General features: G+C 38.8%; 1 protein-coding gene across 1 annotated transcript in view; it reads right to left on the bottom strand.

Moving 5' to 3' along the window:
* Nucleotides 1–2,336: 2,336 nt before the first annotated feature.
* twf1.S (twinfilin actin binding protein 1 S homeolog) overlaps nt 2,337–17,503 on the bottom strand; it is a 30,832-nt gene continuing 15,665 nt past the window's right edge. Inside the window, 5 exon segments of the mRNA NM_001094014.1 lie at nt 2,337–3,080; nt 4,460–4,581; nt 6,399–6,549; nt 7,590–7,715; nt 15,798–15,902. Of these exon segments, the coding sequence (NP_001087483.1) occupies nt 2,910–3,080; nt 4,460–4,581; nt 6,399–6,549; nt 7,590–7,715; nt 15,798–15,902 (675 nt within the window). The 3' untranslated portion in view covers nt 2,337–2,909.

Here is a 17,503-nt window from a genome sequence, read left to right on the forward strand (position 1 = left end):
CAGACTTTCAGAGAGGATCTCCACAGGTCTCTGTTCAATTGTACATGTTTTAGGGGCATTATTTTAATCTTAGGGCAGGACTCCACGGACGATTCCGCCCGCTGCGCAAAAACGCAGGCATCACATCGGATGCAATGGAAATAAGGTAAGTAATTGTATTGTGGGATCGTGTCGCGGCGTTTATACGACACGACTGTCTGATGCAGCAGCGCACCTGCATCCGACAGTCATGTCGCGTCGCATCAACAATGCGACACGATCCGACAATAGCATTACTTACCTTATATCCGTTGCATCCAACGTGACGCCTGCGTTTTTGAGCAGCGTGTCGGATTGCTCCAGAATCGTCCGTGGAGTCCTGCCCTTATACTCTTAAGTGAAGAGAAAGCTGCTGAGATTGAGGGAGGCGTCGATTCATGGATTCTTTGGGATTCCACTAAATCCGAATCCTTGCAAAACAACTGCTAGGATTCATCTGAATCTAAGTGCCTGGCTGAACCAAATCTGAACTCTTAAAATCAAGTAACTTTAGATCAAGCGATTAAATTGCAGATTTTTTAATCACACACGTTATTTTCCCAGAATAAAGCTCTTTTGTACATGCAAATTAGGATTTTGCTCTGGATTTGTCTGAATCCAGCCAAATTGAGATCCCTTCTGGCAATTTGTGCTAAACCCTATTATCACTCTGATAAAATAAGGAATTTGCATTATGTTGCAATGCACTAGTATGTCTCAGAATGTGCAGTCTATACATTGGGTATTTCTACAATACCTTAATGAACACAGCAATGTTTTCCCCAACATTCAATGCTTAATGCATACAAGGCAGTAAAGACGTATGAAGTCACAGAATTTAGGTCAGACGGCATGACAGTTTCAGATATTAAGGGGGTTATTTACTAAAGTCTGAATGCCAAAAACTCAAACAATTCGAGTTTTTTTTTTTTTTTACTATAAAATCCGAATTTTTAGTGAGGAGAAAAAAAAAACTCAAATTTTTTCGGGATTTATTATACCCCGAGGATGGAAAAGTCAGAATCTGAAAATCTGGCATCTCAGGCCTGCCGAGGTTGTTTATAAATCAATGGGAGAAGTCCCAAAGATATCCTGATCTGCACTGGTTTTCATGCAAAAATCCTATAGTGGCTTTCAGGCAAAAGTCAAATCAACCTCAAATCGATTTTGAAATTCGGATTTTGATAAAAAAAACCCCTAAAAGTAGATGTCTGATCTTGCAAAAAAGCAGAAATGGGATACAGGTAGGAAAGTTCAATTCATTTAACTTTGGGGAATTCAGAGTTTATTTCCTATAACGGAGCATTTTCTTTGAACTTAAAATATTGAAATGATTATATATTATTGCATTGGCATAATTAATGCAAGCAAATGATCTGGCTGAAGCTCCATGAAGTATGTATTCTACACTTTTATCTACTGCTTGAAGAAAGGAGATTTAGTTAGCAAATGGAAATCGAGCCATTTCTCCTGACATACTCTATTGTTTATTCCAAAGCCGTCCAGTAGTTTCACAAATTGTCTCATTTATTTAATTAGTGTTGTGTTTTGGGATAAGAAAATGGCAGCTACCTTATTTTCTAACAAACTATAAATCACATTATTGGCTTGCCACTTATTTCCAGACAAGTTTTACCCAGAAACTAGGTTAAGTTAATTAAAGAAAAATCCTACCAGAGAAAGACCTACTGCTGAAGCTCACTTGTACTTAAGGGATATTGCTTACCCCTGGCCTAAAGAGAGTTATTAGAAGCCGACATTAATAAACTTTGGTGAGTTTGTACTAGAATGCATTACAGGAAGACCTCTGTTGTATATCTTGATAAGATTTAGCAGATTGATAGAAAAGTAGAAATGGACATTTTGTCACTCTTTAATATGAACCTTTGTAACTCACCCTACTTTTTAAGTAGTGTTTTAGTTTGGTTTTGTAGTGGCTGCTCCAGGCAACCATACATAAATTAGGTTTTATCTGTTGTGATAAGGAGATACATTTGAACAAAATTATAGAAAAGATGTACAAAAGTTATATTTAAAAACCAGTTTGCATTATTGCTAAAAATCCTAAGGTGCTTCTGGCTTGAAAAAAAAACATCCCAAGGCATACAGCACCAAAATTCATTATCAGTCCTATCTATCAAGTCTAACATATATATACAATCATTGATTATCTTTCAATAGACATGAAAAAAGGCTAGATTAAACCAATGACGCATGCACATGGTTATGTTGTCAGCACCTAAAATAGTTTTGTGTAGTTTTCTTCTATAAACTTCCTTTCATTAGTGACACAGATTTCCATTTTGTATTTGTTCTACAAACTACCAAGTGTGATGTAAGATAACACAGGTTTGGCAGCGAATCTGTGCTTTGAAATCAAAAGCCCAATTTTCTGCATGTCTACATAAGCACAGGGAGTTTTATGAATTTCTCTTAACTTTCTAAATTCAGTTGCTGAAAATAAAACAGGTTCTGTAAAACTTTGGACTTCTACACTGCAACCAGTCCCAGACAGAGGTAACAAAACAGAAGGTTAAAATATAGAGACAGTCCCTTTAAATAAGTAAATACCCATCTTGAAAGAACGGATGTAAATACTAAAGGAAATCTGCATATCAATGTATACACCCAATCTAAATGAAATGGATTTGAGTGAACAACCAGCACGGTACATGAAATCATGACCATGTTCTATGCAGCTGGATGGTTTCTTTGATACTTTCAAACAGATCTGCTTACACGATATAAAATGTATCTTATGTAAATGAATGAATACATTGCAAGAAGGAACGATGCCCTAAGTGGTTTTTTCTTTTGTATTAAAGAACATAGGTATGGAAAGATTCAGATCACATATTTCTGGTCAGTATAACCTGCTACTTCTTAATAGTCTAGTCATTAGCAGTTTCAGCTTCTGCGGGTCCTCTTATCAGTCTCCTGATGCCTCGCTTTCCTGCAGGGCCCTTTGGCTTAGCAAAATTTTGCTTGTGTGCATGTTGCTTTGGGTGGACTTCTTCATACAGGAAATCTGGAGTCAGTTCATCTCCATTGTCTATTTCAATCTGTGAAAATTAGAAAAAGTTTGTATTATATTAGATACATATATAAACGTGCAGACTTAGGGTACTGGCACATAGGACATTTTGTTGCCTGTGGTAAATCTGCCCTATCGCTGGTGTCTGAAGTTTCCTTTCCGCCGGTATTAATGTAAATCGCTGGTGGAAAATCATATGCGGTGCCTGTGCTTTCCAAAGTAGCCTCACAATCAGTGGGAAAACATGTCATGCAGTTGCCCAAAAAAGGAAACTTCTGACAATTTGTCGCACCCGGATTTAACACATAAGCAAAACTTGTGCCAGTACCCCGAGGGCTTTACATAATTACAGTTAGTTATACAAGAGCAATATTTCACATAGTTCTGGTTACAAATGCAGATGATCATTACAGTATTTTATAATGGAACATTGACCACCCAATAAAACTGCTCTATTTTAAGATTGCTTCCTAGTTATGACCAAATTGGTGTCCCTATTATTGTTGAGTCGACAGTACACAGACGCTTCTATTTCTACATGGTCACAGCACCAGAATCATAAACATAAATTGCATGCATATGGCAGTGGTCGCATTTCTGCTTTACAAGTTTGGGTTCCTAGATTTAGTTCCAGCCAAGGGGCTATATGCTGGGAGTTTGTATATTCTCCCTGTGTTTGTATGGGTTTCTTTTGAGTACGGTACTTTAATTCCTCCAACACTCCAAAATCATAAAGGCAGGTATTATATACCAAATATTGACATTTAAAGTACCAAACAGAAAATAGTTTTATAACTAAAAAAAGTCAAAGAGTATCTTTATTAAATAGACATAGTACAAAATGGTACATACTGACCCTCGCGTTTCATACCCTCCGGTACTTAGCTATAAGTGTCTTAAGTACCGGAGGGTACAAAACACGTAGAGTGGATTATTGGAGGGTCAATATGTACCATTTTTTACTATGTCTACTTAATAAAGATACTCTGACTTTTATATTTAGTAGCTTCCAGGATATTGTTTTTGAGTAATTATTCTATAGTGCCTTGGGAACTGTGGCAAAGTCTTGGAGCTTCTGTTGCCGTGTGGACTGGCAAACTTTCCCCACCCCCTAAATTTAAAGTCATTCTTTTTATTTAAGAAAATAGTTTTAGCCTGCCCCCTAGTGAGCCATACACATATAGCTAGTTATGACTGATCTATAGATAGATAGACAGACAGACAGATAGATAATAGAGGCAATCTGATATAGATAGATAGGTAGAAGATAGATAGATAATAAATAGATAGATAGATAGATAGATAGATAGATAGACAGATGATAGGTAGAAGATAGATAGATAGATAGATAGATAGATAGATAGATAGATAGATAGATAGATAGATAGAAGAAATGCTCATTGTCACCTTTCTTGCAATCTCCATAAGAAGTCGATTTTCTATAGCATCTAGCAGAGGGCTCTTGCAGCTGGAGTATAACATTCGTTCTCTTATACTGCATGTATATCCAGGCATTGAGTAAATGAACACTGCAGGGTGGAAAAACTCAAGGAATTAATTGAACCTCACAAAAGGACAGTGAACTGGTCATTATCTGATCTGTATAATAGAAATGAAATGCAATTATGTAACGTGCGTGTCTTTTATGCAGCAACTTTCTCTAAACATATTTGATGCTATAATTATACTGTAAACAAGGGTCCGCACTCTATCCATAATTATTTTTTATTTGGTTGCCATACTGTGCACTCTACATTTCAACAGAATACACTGCTCATGTCTTGGCATTGCCTTCACAGGCATGAAAAATGGTTGTTTTACTCCACCCACATGAATTTATTATTTGCATAATAAAAAAAGAATAATTTTGAGAACTATCCAATATACATTCAACATTTTCAGTTATTTGAAAATATTTTGTAAATGTTATTGCTACTTGAAGCAGTTTTTTTTTTATCCTTTGCTATTGACTGCATTTCTTCTAGCAAGATAGCAAGTTACAGCCACTACAGACTACATTTCCCACAATGCCCTCCATGATTCTTGAAAGGTCTGTTAATCATCTGGCTTCTGTTATATTGTTTAATAGTACAACTATAGCTTTCTTTTAATTTTTTTATGGGAGGCATTCCCCTTTAAAAAAAAAAAAAAAAAAAAAAGTAAAAGGACTTTTATCACATTATAAAAGACAAAGATATGGGATGGGCAACTTTAAAACTGTGAAAGGTTAAATGCATTTGACACTTCCAGCACTTCATACTTCCTATAATGTAAAGCAACTCCCTACATTCCAATACAAGCAAAGATCAAAACAGGACACAGCATATAAGTGTTAGTTTCAGGAAACCAGTCTGAATGGAGAATAATTATGCCATCGTAATTTAATAAACATGCAATACATTTTCTTTGAAAGACATGGTTTTAGGCCTGTCAGTATGAATGAAAAAGAGGGACCTGCCTGTATAACTGATAAAATGTTATAACATTGGTGTTTTAACGGTTGCCTGCTGGAAACAGGTGAGGACCCCTACTGTAAAACACAGAGGGGATGATTTATAAACACTGATTAAACTTGTACCTTGGCCCACGACAACCAGTGCTTATAATTATAAGTAAGGTCCAGTGATTTTTAAAATAACACATTAGAAAAAGGGACCAATGCTTGCCCGAGATATGATGTGTTTTTACCCCTGACAAACTTCAGGTGGCTCAGCAAAAGCATGTTAATTATGCCAGTGAGAAAATATGTTGCATTTATTCAAAGGAGAAGTTCATCTTTGAATTAACTTTTAATATGTTATAGAATGCCCAATCCAATGCAGCTTTTTCAGTTGGTCTTCATTATTTATTTTGTAAAGGTTTTGAATTATTTGCCATCTTCTTCTGATTCTTACCAGCTTTTGAATGGGGGTCACTGACACCATTTAAAAACTAATGCTCTATAAGGCTGGACATTTATTGTAATTGCTTATTTTTATTACTCCTCTTTCTAGTCAGGCCTCTCCAATTCATATTCCAGTCTCTTATTCAAATCATTGCATGGTTGCTAGGGTAATTTGCATCTTAGCAGCCAGAATGCTGAAATTGCAAACTGGAGAGCTGCTGAATAAAAAATAACTCAAGAACCACAAATAATATTAAAAAAAAAAAAGAAACTTAATTGCAAATTGCCTCAGAATATCGACATCATACTACGCAAAGGCGAACAACCCCTTTAACGTTATACATTCTGAGTGGATGAACAAATACCAATGTGTACAGGCCCATAATCCAATAATACTACTAGTGTCAATTGTTTTGCAACACAGGTTATACAACAGAAAAACATTCTGGAAAGGAGTCTTACCAAAAGAATCCAAATAGTCTCCTTCATGAGAATGTTTATAAAGGAAGAAATGGTAACGGGCTGCATCTTTCGGAATCCTCTTTGGCAAGTCTCTTACTTCTGTATTGGTAGTGTCAGCCAAAATAATGATTTCATTCTTTATATCTATTTTCTGGAGAGGGAAGGAGGGAGATAGAGAGAGAGAGAGAGAGAGAGAGAGAGAGAGAGAGAGAGAGAGAGAGAGAGAGAGAGAGAGAGGTTTGAAGAGGATTAGAATTAAAGTAATTATTCTAATATTATGCAAAAGTGTTGAATAAAGGGTCAATAATACCAAAAAATGAAAGGGTTCCACATAGGCATGTGGAAGTATATTGAGGAACTATAAGACTGTTTATCAATAAATATGGTGTGCATTGCAAATGCATTCTGCTTATTCTATAGTTTGCCACTTGTACTAAAGTATGTAACACAGTGTATTTAAACACTATTTAAAGAAATATATTCTACCACCATTCAGAGAAACTATAGAAGGAAGACAAACATTTTTCAGGTAACTCTGTTTAATTACCGCCTCCATTTTACGTAAGAGACACAAGCAGCAAATATGAGAAGAAAGGATGAGGCAATGATTTTTCAGCTCTTTACCTCATTATACTGAACCGCTTATTTGGTAGATTTGCCCAATATAGATACCAAGGAGGTGGATTAAATGGGCTAGCCATTAGTGATGGGCGAATTTATTCGCCATGTGCGAATTCGCGGCGAATTTGCGCGATTCGCGCCGAGCGAATAAATTCGCGAAACGCCCGCGAAAATTCGCGGTAAAAATTCGCCGGCGTCAAAAAAAAATTTTTTCCGAAAAAAGTCGCCGGCGTCAAAAACGGGCGCCGGCGTCGGAAAAACGGGCGCCGGCGTCGTTTCGCGAATTTTTCGCCGTTTTGCGAATTTCGCGGCGAAGCGAAACGGCGCAAATTCGCCCATCACTACTAGCCATACATGATAAAAAATGTTGCCAAGCTTTGTTAACCTAGTGTGTGCATTTTAGATTACTACAACTGTACTATACATCTTCAGGTTGAAGGGACTTAACCCAGGAACAGAGTTTTCGAATGGCATACTTTATTTCACCCCTTATAAGTACCACATTGCTTTCTAGGAAGCTGCAAGGAAAATACATCACTGGTTCCATTAAAAATCTGTTATGCTACTTACCAACTGTACATAGTTTAGTCTCTTTTCTCTTAACTGCTCCAGTGCCTGGAATGCTGCTTTTTCTATTGGAAAAGCTATTCCTTGAAGTGTCTGGTGTTTAGTATCTACTGCAATATCTGTTGGGGTCTAAAAAAAAAAAAAAGATATTCATTAATTCATAAGGAAGTGATGTTTATAAGCCACTTTGATATTAAGAACCTAATTAGCTTGATCGTTTTCCCTCTAAATTACCAATAGTAAACTTGGAGATCATATATTGTGCTGCTACAATTGTGCTTTGGGGATGTTAATATTCCAAGTTAGCTTAACCCTTTAAGTGCCACAGAACGTAGAATCTACGTTCTGTGGAAAAGTAACTTGAAATGCCACAGAACGTAGATTCTACGTTCTGCAGCACTTCCGGGTTCTGGAGCGGAGGAGTGGCTGTTAGAGCCGCTCGCTCCGTTCCGCATCGATCCCCTGCCCCTAGGCAACGAGCAGAGCAGGGGATCGAGTGGCCCCTGGGGCGCGATCGCCCAGGGGCCCAAAAACAGCAGCAGGCACGTGTTACTTACGTGTCCTGCTACTGCAGCCTACACCGCGCTGGATATCTCCGCCCCCACAGCACAGGCACACAGAGGACGTCGCAGATCTCTTCCTGAGGCCCTTCCAGATCGCCTGCAACAGTCTCCAGCGATTTTTTCAGGTTAGTGCAACAATTACACACACAAACACACCAACACACACTTATTACAGTAATACACACTTAGATTCACACTTACACACACTTACACATACATTTTTGGGGATTGGGGGGGGTCACTTACACTCACTGCACTTACACACATGTGCACACGCACACACAACATGTAATTTACCATTTGTACACACGCACACACACATACATGGCATTGTGGATTTTTTTTTTTTTTCTTATCGCATCGTTTCTTTTTTTGGCTGAAAAAAATGTTTTATTGCCATTACGAATAGCGTATTCGCTAACCGTACTGTGCAATATCTTTTTTATGTTATTTCGGTGATTATATTGCAATTTTGGGTATTTTGGTGCATTTTTAGCCATTTTATTGAATTTTTAGCCATTTTATTGCATTTTCAGCTCTGCGTATGTTGTGTTCACTTGTTTCTAGCCGTATAACCTGTTTGGCCCAGCTAAAATATTCAAACTGTGATTCTGACGGCCGATAACACGAGTCTGGAAAAAAAACATTGATTTTTGTGGTTTTATTGGATTTTTTTGCATTTCACTCTTTACTGCCTTATTTTGTTTTGCCTTGTAAATTTTATTTACTATATATCCATTTGGGGGTCTCTGTGCGCCACATAGTTTGGTATATCTATGCATATTGGGCATCAAAGTGTTCAGTAGACCCCTGGCGTTCATATTTAGGATGTTTTATGCTGATACGTTACGAAATGTGGGGCATATAATGGGGTAAAATTCAAGCTTTGTGACGATTTTCAGAAATTTCATAAAAACCGTTATGTTCAGCATTGCTTTGCAGTTTGCCAGTTTACAGTAGAAACATTTATTTACCCATATTGTATTCGTCAGAATGTGTACTTTCTGAAAATATATGGTTTTCTGGGGTCTCTGTACTGTTAGGGGGTCTAATGTTGCATAATACACACTCCAGGTGCTCATATTGCAGCAGCCAGAGCGTCAGCCGTGAAAATGTATATACACTATTGTCATTTGGGGGTCTCTGTGCGCCACATAGTTTGGTATATCTATGCATATTGGGCATCAAAGTGTTCAGTAGACCCCTGGCGTTCATATTTAGGATGTTTTATGCTGATAAGTTACGAAATGTGGGGCATATAATGGGGTAAAATTCAAGCTTTGTGACGATTTTCAGAAATTTGATAAAAACCGTTATGTTCAGCATTGCTTTGCAGTTTGGCAGTTTGCAGTAGAAACACTTATTTACCCATATTGGATTCGTCAGAATGTGTACTTTCTGAAAATATATGGTTTTCTGGGGTCTCTGTACTGTTAGGGGGTCTAATGTTGCATAATACACACACCAGGTGCTTATATTGCAGCAGCCAGCGCGTCAGCCGTGAAAATGTATATACACTATTGTCATTTGGGGGTCTCTGTACGCCACATAGTTTGGTATATCTATGCATACTGGGCATCAAAGTGTTCAGTAGACCCCTGGCGTTCATATTTAGGATGTTTTATGCTGATACGTTACGAAATGTGTGGCATATAATGGGGTAGAATTCAAGCTTTGTGACGATTTTCAGAAATTTGATAAAAACCGTTATGTTCAGCATTGCTTTGCAGTTTGGCAGTTTGCAGTAGAAACACTTATTTACCCATATCGGATTCGTCAGAATGTGTACTTTCTGAAAATATATGGTTTTCTGGGGTCTCTGTACTGTTAGGGGGGTCTAATGTTGCATAATACACACACCAGGTGCTTATATTGCAGCAGCCAGCGCGTCAGCCGTGAAAATGTATATACACTATTGTCATTTGGGGGTCTCTGTACGCCACATAGTTTGGTATATCTATGCATACTGGGCATCAAAGTGTTCAGTAGACCCCTGGCGTTCATATTTAGGATGTTTTATGCTGATACGTTACGAAATGTGTGGCATGTAATGGGGTAGAATTCAAGCTTTGTGACGATTTTCAGAAATTTGATAAAAACCGTTATGTTCAGCATTGCTTTGCAGTTTGGCAGTTTGCAGTAGAAACACTTATTTACCCATATTGGATTCGTCAGAATGTGTACTTTCTGAAAATATATGGTTTTCTGGGGTCTCTGTACTGTTAGGTGGTCTAATGTCGCATAATACACACACCGGGTGGTTATATTGCAGCAGCCAGCGCGTCAGCCGTGAAAATGTCTATACATATTGTCATTTGGGGGTCTCTGTGCGCCACATAGTTTGGTATATCTATGCACATTGGGTATCAAACTGTTTAGTAGACCCATATGTTTATATTTAGGATGCTTTATGCTGGTAATGATACATGGACAATACGATGCTGGAAAGTTGAAGCTTTGAGGCAATTTCCAGATATTTCACCAAAACCAACAACTTTGGGAAAGCCTTGCGACTCAGTAGTTTGGAGCAATAAGGCATGGGTACCCATTTTAGATTCTGTAGAATGTGTACTTTCCAAAAATGTATGGGTTTGGGGGGTAAACATATATTTCTGTGTTTTTACCCCACAAAAATGCAGTCAATGTGTTGATTTTTCATTAGCTGAAGTTACCCACGGGACTGTTTGTATGCGCTAACTTCATTTTGGGGCCTCTAAATGCCAGATACTTTGGTAAACCTATGAACAATGGCCACCAAACTGTTCGGAGGAACCCTGGCAATCATATTTAGGGTGCTTTTTCTTGGTGCATAACGATACATGGGTGATATGGTGCTGAGAAGTTGAAGCTTTGAGGAAATTTTCAGATATTTCACCAAAACCGACAATTGTGGGAAAGCCTTGCGACTCAGTAGTTTGGAGCAGAAAGGCATGGGTACCCATTTTAGATTCGGTAGAATGTGTACTTTCCAAAAATATATGGGTTTTGGGGGGTAAACATATATTTCTGTTTTTTACCCCACAAAAATGCAGTCAATTTGTTGATCTTTCATTAGCTGAAGTTACCCACGGGACTGTTTGTATGCGCTAACTTCATTTTGGGGCCTCTAAATGCCAGATACTTTGGTAAACTTATGAACAATGGCCACCAAAATGTTCAGAGGAACCCTGGCAATCATATTTAGGGTGCTTTTTCTTAGTACGTAATGACACATGGGTGATATGGTGCTGGGAAGTTGAAGCTTTGAGGCAATTTTCAGATATCTCACCAAAACCGACAATTGTGGGAAAGCCTTGCGACTCAGTAGTTTGGAGCAGAAAGGCATGGGTACCCATTTTAGATTCTGTAGAATGTGTACTTTCCAAAAATATATGGGTTTTGGGGGGTAAACATATATTTCTGTGTTTTACCCCACAAAAATGCAGTCAATGTGTTGATTTTTCATTAGCTGAAGTTACCCACGGGACTGTTTGTATGCGCTAACTTCATTTTGGGGCCTCTAAATGCCAGATACTTTGGTAAACCTATGAACAACGGCCACCAAACTGTTCGGAGGAACCCTGGCAATCATATTTAGGGTGCTTTTTCTTGGTGCATAACGATACATGGGTGATATGGTGCTGAGAAGTTGAAGCTTTGAGGCAATTTTCAGATATTTCACCAAAACCGACAATTGTGGGAAAGCCTTGCGACTCAGTAGTTTGGAGCAGAAAGGCATGGGTACCCATTTTAGATTCTGTAGAATGTGTACTTTCCAAAAATATATGGGTTTTGGGGGGTAAACATATATTTCTGTGTTTTTACCCCACAAAAATGCAGTCAATGTGTTGATTTTTCATTAGCTGAAGTTACCCACGGGACTGTTTGTATGCGCTAACATCATTTTGGGGCCTCTAAATGCCAGATACTTTGGTAAACTTATGAACAATGGCCACCAAAATGTTCAGAGGAACCCTGGCAATCATATTTAGGGTGCTTTTTCTTAGTACGTAATGACACATGGGTGATATGGTGCTGGGAAGTTGAAGCTTTGAGGCAATTTTCAGATATTTCACCAAAACCGACAACTTTGGGAAAGCCTTGCGACTCAGTAGTTTGGAGCAGAAAGGCATGGGTACCCATTTTAGATTCAGTAGAATGTGTACTTTCCAAAAATATATGGGTTTGGGGGGTAAACATATATTTCTGTGTTTTTACCCCACAAAAATGCAGTCAATGTGTTGATTTTCATTAGATGAAGTTACCCACAGGACTATTTGTATGCGCTAACTTCATTTTGAGGCCTCTAAATGCCAGATACTTTGGTAAACCTATGAACAATGGCCACCAAACTGTTTGGAGGAACCCTGGCAATCATATTTAGGGTGCTTTTTCTTGGTGCATAACGATACATGGGTGATATGGTGCTGAGAAGTTGAAGCTTTGAGGAAATTTTCAGATATTTCACCAAAACCGACAATTGTGGGAAAGCCTTGCGACTCAGTAGTTTGGAGCAGAAAGGCATGGGTACCCATTTTAGATTCGGTAGAATGTGTACTTTCCAAAAATATATGGGTTTTGGGGGGTAAACATATATTTCTGTTTTTTACCCCACAAAAATGCAGTCAATTTGTTGATCTTTCATTAGCTGAAGTTACCCACGGGACTGTTTGTATGCGCTAACTTCATTTTGGGGCCTCTAAATGCCAGATACTTTGGTAAACTTATGAACAATGGCCACCAAAATGTTCAGAGGAACCCTGGCAATCATATTTAGGGTGCTTTTTCTTAGTACGTAATGACACATGGGTGATATGGTGCTGGGAAGTTGAAGCTTTGAGGCAATTTTCAGATATCTCACCAAAACCGACAATTGTGGGAAAGCCTTGCGACTCAGTAGTTTGGAGCAGAAAGGCATGGGTACCCATTTTAGATTCTGTAGAATGTGTACTTTCCAAAAATATATGGGTTTTGGGGGGTAAACATATATTTCTGTGTTTTACCCCACAAAAATGCAGTCAATGTGTTGATTTTTCATTAGCTGAAGTTACCCACGGGACTGTTTGTATGCGCTAACTTCATTTTGGGGCCTCTAAATGCCAGATACTTTGGTAAACCTATGAACAATGGCCACCAAACTGTTCGGAGGAACCCTGGCAATCATATTTAGGGTGCTTTTTCTTGGTGCATAACGATACATGGGTGATATGGTGCTGAGAAGTTGAAGCTTTGAGGCAATTTTCAGATATTTCACCAAAACCGACAATTGTGGGAAAGCCTTGCGACTCAGTAGTTTGGAGCAGAAAGGCATGGGTACCCATTTTAGATTCTGTAGAATGTGTACTTTCCAAAAATATATGGGTTTTGGGGGGTAAACATATATTTCTGTGTTTTACCCCACAAAAATGCAGTCAATGTGTTGATTTTTCATTAGCTGAAGTTACCCACGGGACTGCTTGTATGCGCTAACTTCATTTTGGGGCCTCTAAATGCCAGATACTTTGGTAAACTTATGAACAATGACCACCAAAATGTTCAGAGGAACCCTGGCAATCATATTTAGGGTGCTTTTTCTTAGTACGTAATGATACATGGGCGATATGGTGCTGGGAAGTTGAAGCTTTGAGGAAATTTTCAGATATTTCACCAAAACCGACAATTGTGGGAAAGCCTTGCGACTCAGTAGTTTGGAGCAGAAAGGCATGGGTACCCATTTTAGATTCAGTAGAATGTGTACTTTCCAAAAATATATGGGTTTGGGGGGTAAACATATATTTCTGTGTTTTTACCCCACAAAAAATGCAGTCAATGTGTTGATTTCTCAGTAGCTGAAGTAAAGTCCTGAACAATTTGGATGTGCTAACTTCATATTGGTGTCTCTAAATGCCAGATACTTTGGTAAACCTATGCATAATGGGTATCAAATTGTTCAGTGGACCCCTGGCAATCATATTTCAGGTGCTTTTTCTTGGTACCTAATATAGTTTGGGATATGCGGAGCAGCAAAATAAAACCTTTGAAATGATTTTTCAGAATTTTGAATTTTTTGTTGAAAAACCGCTATGTTCAGACAAGCTTTTATGTTTGGTAGTTGGGAGTAGAGAGACATAGTTACCCATTTTGTAATCGGCAGAATGTGTACTTTTCAAAAATGTATGGTTTTCTGGGGTAAACCTACGGTTTCAGGATTTTTTGCCTTGGAATCTAAAGCATGCCGTTTTCTGCCTTAGTGCTTTCAAAATTCGGTAATATACTGCCGGGAGTTTTTGCTGTACAGAAATCCTAAATCTCCCTAAAACTATACATATCTGGTATTGGCACGTTCGAGAGACATAAGGCTTTCCAAATCAGTTGGATTTTCATCCGTAAAATGAAATATTTTTCTGGTATAAATTGATATACGATGAAAAATGGTAATTTTTCATTTTTTTTTGGTATTTAGCACTATAAATTTTTTTTGCACAGGTGGAAATACATGAAAACTCAGGCAGATTTAGAAAGCTCAGTTTCTACCGAAAAAAACAATGTATAGTTTTCCTAGGTAAACTATAGGTTTCCCCTCAGAAAATGCCCCTAAAGTGAGAGAGCACAAAATGTTTCAAAAACGGCTGGCATTTCGCGTAACCAAAATGTGAAATTCTGCTGGCACTTAAAGGGTTAAAGGGCAACTAAAGTCTAAAATAGAATAATGTTAGAAATGCTGTATTATGTATACTAAATATAAACATGAACCAGCAGCCTAATAAGACAAATGATTTATGCTTTCAAAGTTGGCGCAGGGGGCTGTCATCTTGTAACTTTGTTAGACATTTCTGCAATATCAAGACTCGCACATGCTCAGTATGGTCTGGGCTTCAGTTGGGAGGTTAAGTTTAGGGATCGTCATAAATGATCAAAACAGCACAAGTCAAATAATATCTGCCATAGAAGCCAATACAGCAAGACTGATTAATAATCATAATATAGAGACTGCACTGCGTCGCTGGATACAAATCTCTACAGGGAATCCAACAATGCTGCTCGAGTTCTGAGAAGTAAGGTGGGGGGGCTCCCCCTGCCATTTGAAAGTATGATCGTTTACCTGCACAGCAGTTGGGGACCATCTGACAATTCCTATCCACAGCAGTAAAAGAAGGGGGAATTGCACTGCATACAGTCAGGTTTATGATAAAAACTGTAGACATCTTTTAATTAAAGTATATTGGAGATAGATTTCTTTTTCATTAAAGAAAGTAAAAATGGGATTTTATATTTTTGCCTTTAAATGTCCTTTAAGTAAATAAAAGGGGAAAGGGTACTTAATATAAAATGGACAATGTTCCTGAAAATGATGGCAGTGTGCTGAATAAGGATAATGTTGATGCAATTGTGGCAAATTTTTGTTCATACTCTACTCTACTCATTCATTCCTACAGGATTTTTAAAAGCATATTTATCAATTGTTGAACTCCATTAATAAATACGCTTCTAAAAATCCCGTAGGATTGAATAGAACATGGGTGAGTTTTTCTGTGGTGAACGCTCACATTTTAATAAATGTGCCCCAAATTAAATTTTAATCATACAAAAATAAAGTTTTATTATTTCTGACTATCTTTTAAACAGCTGTTTTCAAATTCAGCCATATTTATATTTAAACAGACACATATAACTGGGAAATATTAACTACCTCTTTGATCTTTATCTGCCTTAACTCCTCTTCTGCTGTGGTAAGTGGTGCAGGAGCTGACTGACAAGCCAAGTATTTGTAGTATCCTTTCAATGAAATATCATCCTAAACATAAAAATGAAATGTTTTGATTGGTTAGCAATCAGTATTTAATAAAAAAAGAGTATGCAATAATTACAACTCATAACAGTTGAGCATTAGGATGTCAGATGTATTTGCGGACACATTTAGGGGACTAAATTATTGGTCAGTCAGGTTAATATGTAGGTGAATGTTATTTTTCTGCTCTGGGTACTCGGAGCACTATATCAAAGTGACATGACATTTCCAAATATGCAAGACAGACTACTGGAAATGCACTAGAGGTATAGGATCTGAAACACATTTATAGGAAGCTTGGAATTACAGGAAGATATTCTCTCTCATATGCTCTCGCTCGCTCTCATGATCTCGCTCGCATGATCTCGCTCGTTCTCTCGCTCGCTGTCATTCACTCGCTCGTTCTCTCGCTCGCTGTCATTCACTCGCTCGTTCTCTCGCTCGCTCTCTCTCGCTCTCTCTCGTTCTCTCGCTCTCTCATTCACTCGCTCTCTCATTCACTCGCTCTCTCATTCACTCGCTCTCTCATTCACTCGCTCTCTCATTCACTCGCTCTCTCATTCACTCGCTCTCTCATTCACTCGCTCTCTCATTCACTCGCTCTCTCATTCACTCACTCTCTCATTCACTCACTCTCTCATTCACTCACTCTCTCATTCACTCACTCTCTCATTCACTCACTCTCTCATTCACTCACTCTCTCATTCACTCACTCTCTCATTCACTCGTTCGTTCTCTCGCTCTCATTCACAGACAGACTACTGGAAATGCACTAGAGGTATAGGATCTGAAACACATTTATAGGAAGCTTGGAATTACAGGAAGATATTCTTTCTCGCATGATCTCGCTCGCTGTCATTCACTCGCTCGTTCTCTCTGTCGTTCACTCGCTCTCTCTCTCTCGTTCACTCGCTCTCTCTCTCTCGTTCACTCGCTCTCTCTCTCTCGTTCACTCGCTCTCTCTCTCTCGTTCACTCGCTCTCTCTCAATCGTTCACTCGCTCTCTCTCTCTCGTTCACTCGCTCTCTCTCTCTCGTTCACTCGCTCTCTCTCTCTCGTTCACTCGCTCTCTCTCTCTCGTTCACTCGCTCTCTCTCTCTCGTTCACTCGCTCTCTCTCTCTCGTTCACTCGCTCTCTCTCTCTCGTTCACTCGCTCTCTCTCTCTCGTTCACTCGCTCTCTCTCTCTCGTTCACTCGCTCTCTCTCTCTCGTTCACTCGCTCTCTCTCTCTCGTTCACTCGCTCTCTCTCTCTCGTTCACTCTCTCTCTCGCTCTCTCGTTCACTCGCTCGTTCTCTCATTCACTCGTTCGTTCTCTCGCTCTCATTCACAGACAGACTACTGGAAATGCACTAGAGGTATAGGATCTGAAACACATTTATAGGAAGCTTGGAATTACAGGACTCTCCCTCACATTGACTCTCCCTCACATTGACTCTCCCTCACATTGACTCTCTCATTGGGGCAAATTCACTAAGTGGCGAAAATGCGTTAGCAACGCCTTTGCCGCACTTCGCCAGGGCGCCGCTAAATCACTAAAATCCGCAGTTGCACTCAGGGAGGTGAAAGGTAGCCAAGTAGCGCTAACGTTAATTCGTCAAGCAAAG

The sequence above is a fragment of the Xenopus laevis genome, chromosome 3S (assembly GCF_017654675.1).
Source record: "Xenopus laevis strain J_2021 chromosome 3S, Xenopus_laevis_v10.1, whole genome shotgun sequence".
NCBI classification, from domain to species: Eukaryota; Metazoa; Chordata; class Amphibia; order Anura; family Pipidae; genus Xenopus; species Xenopus laevis.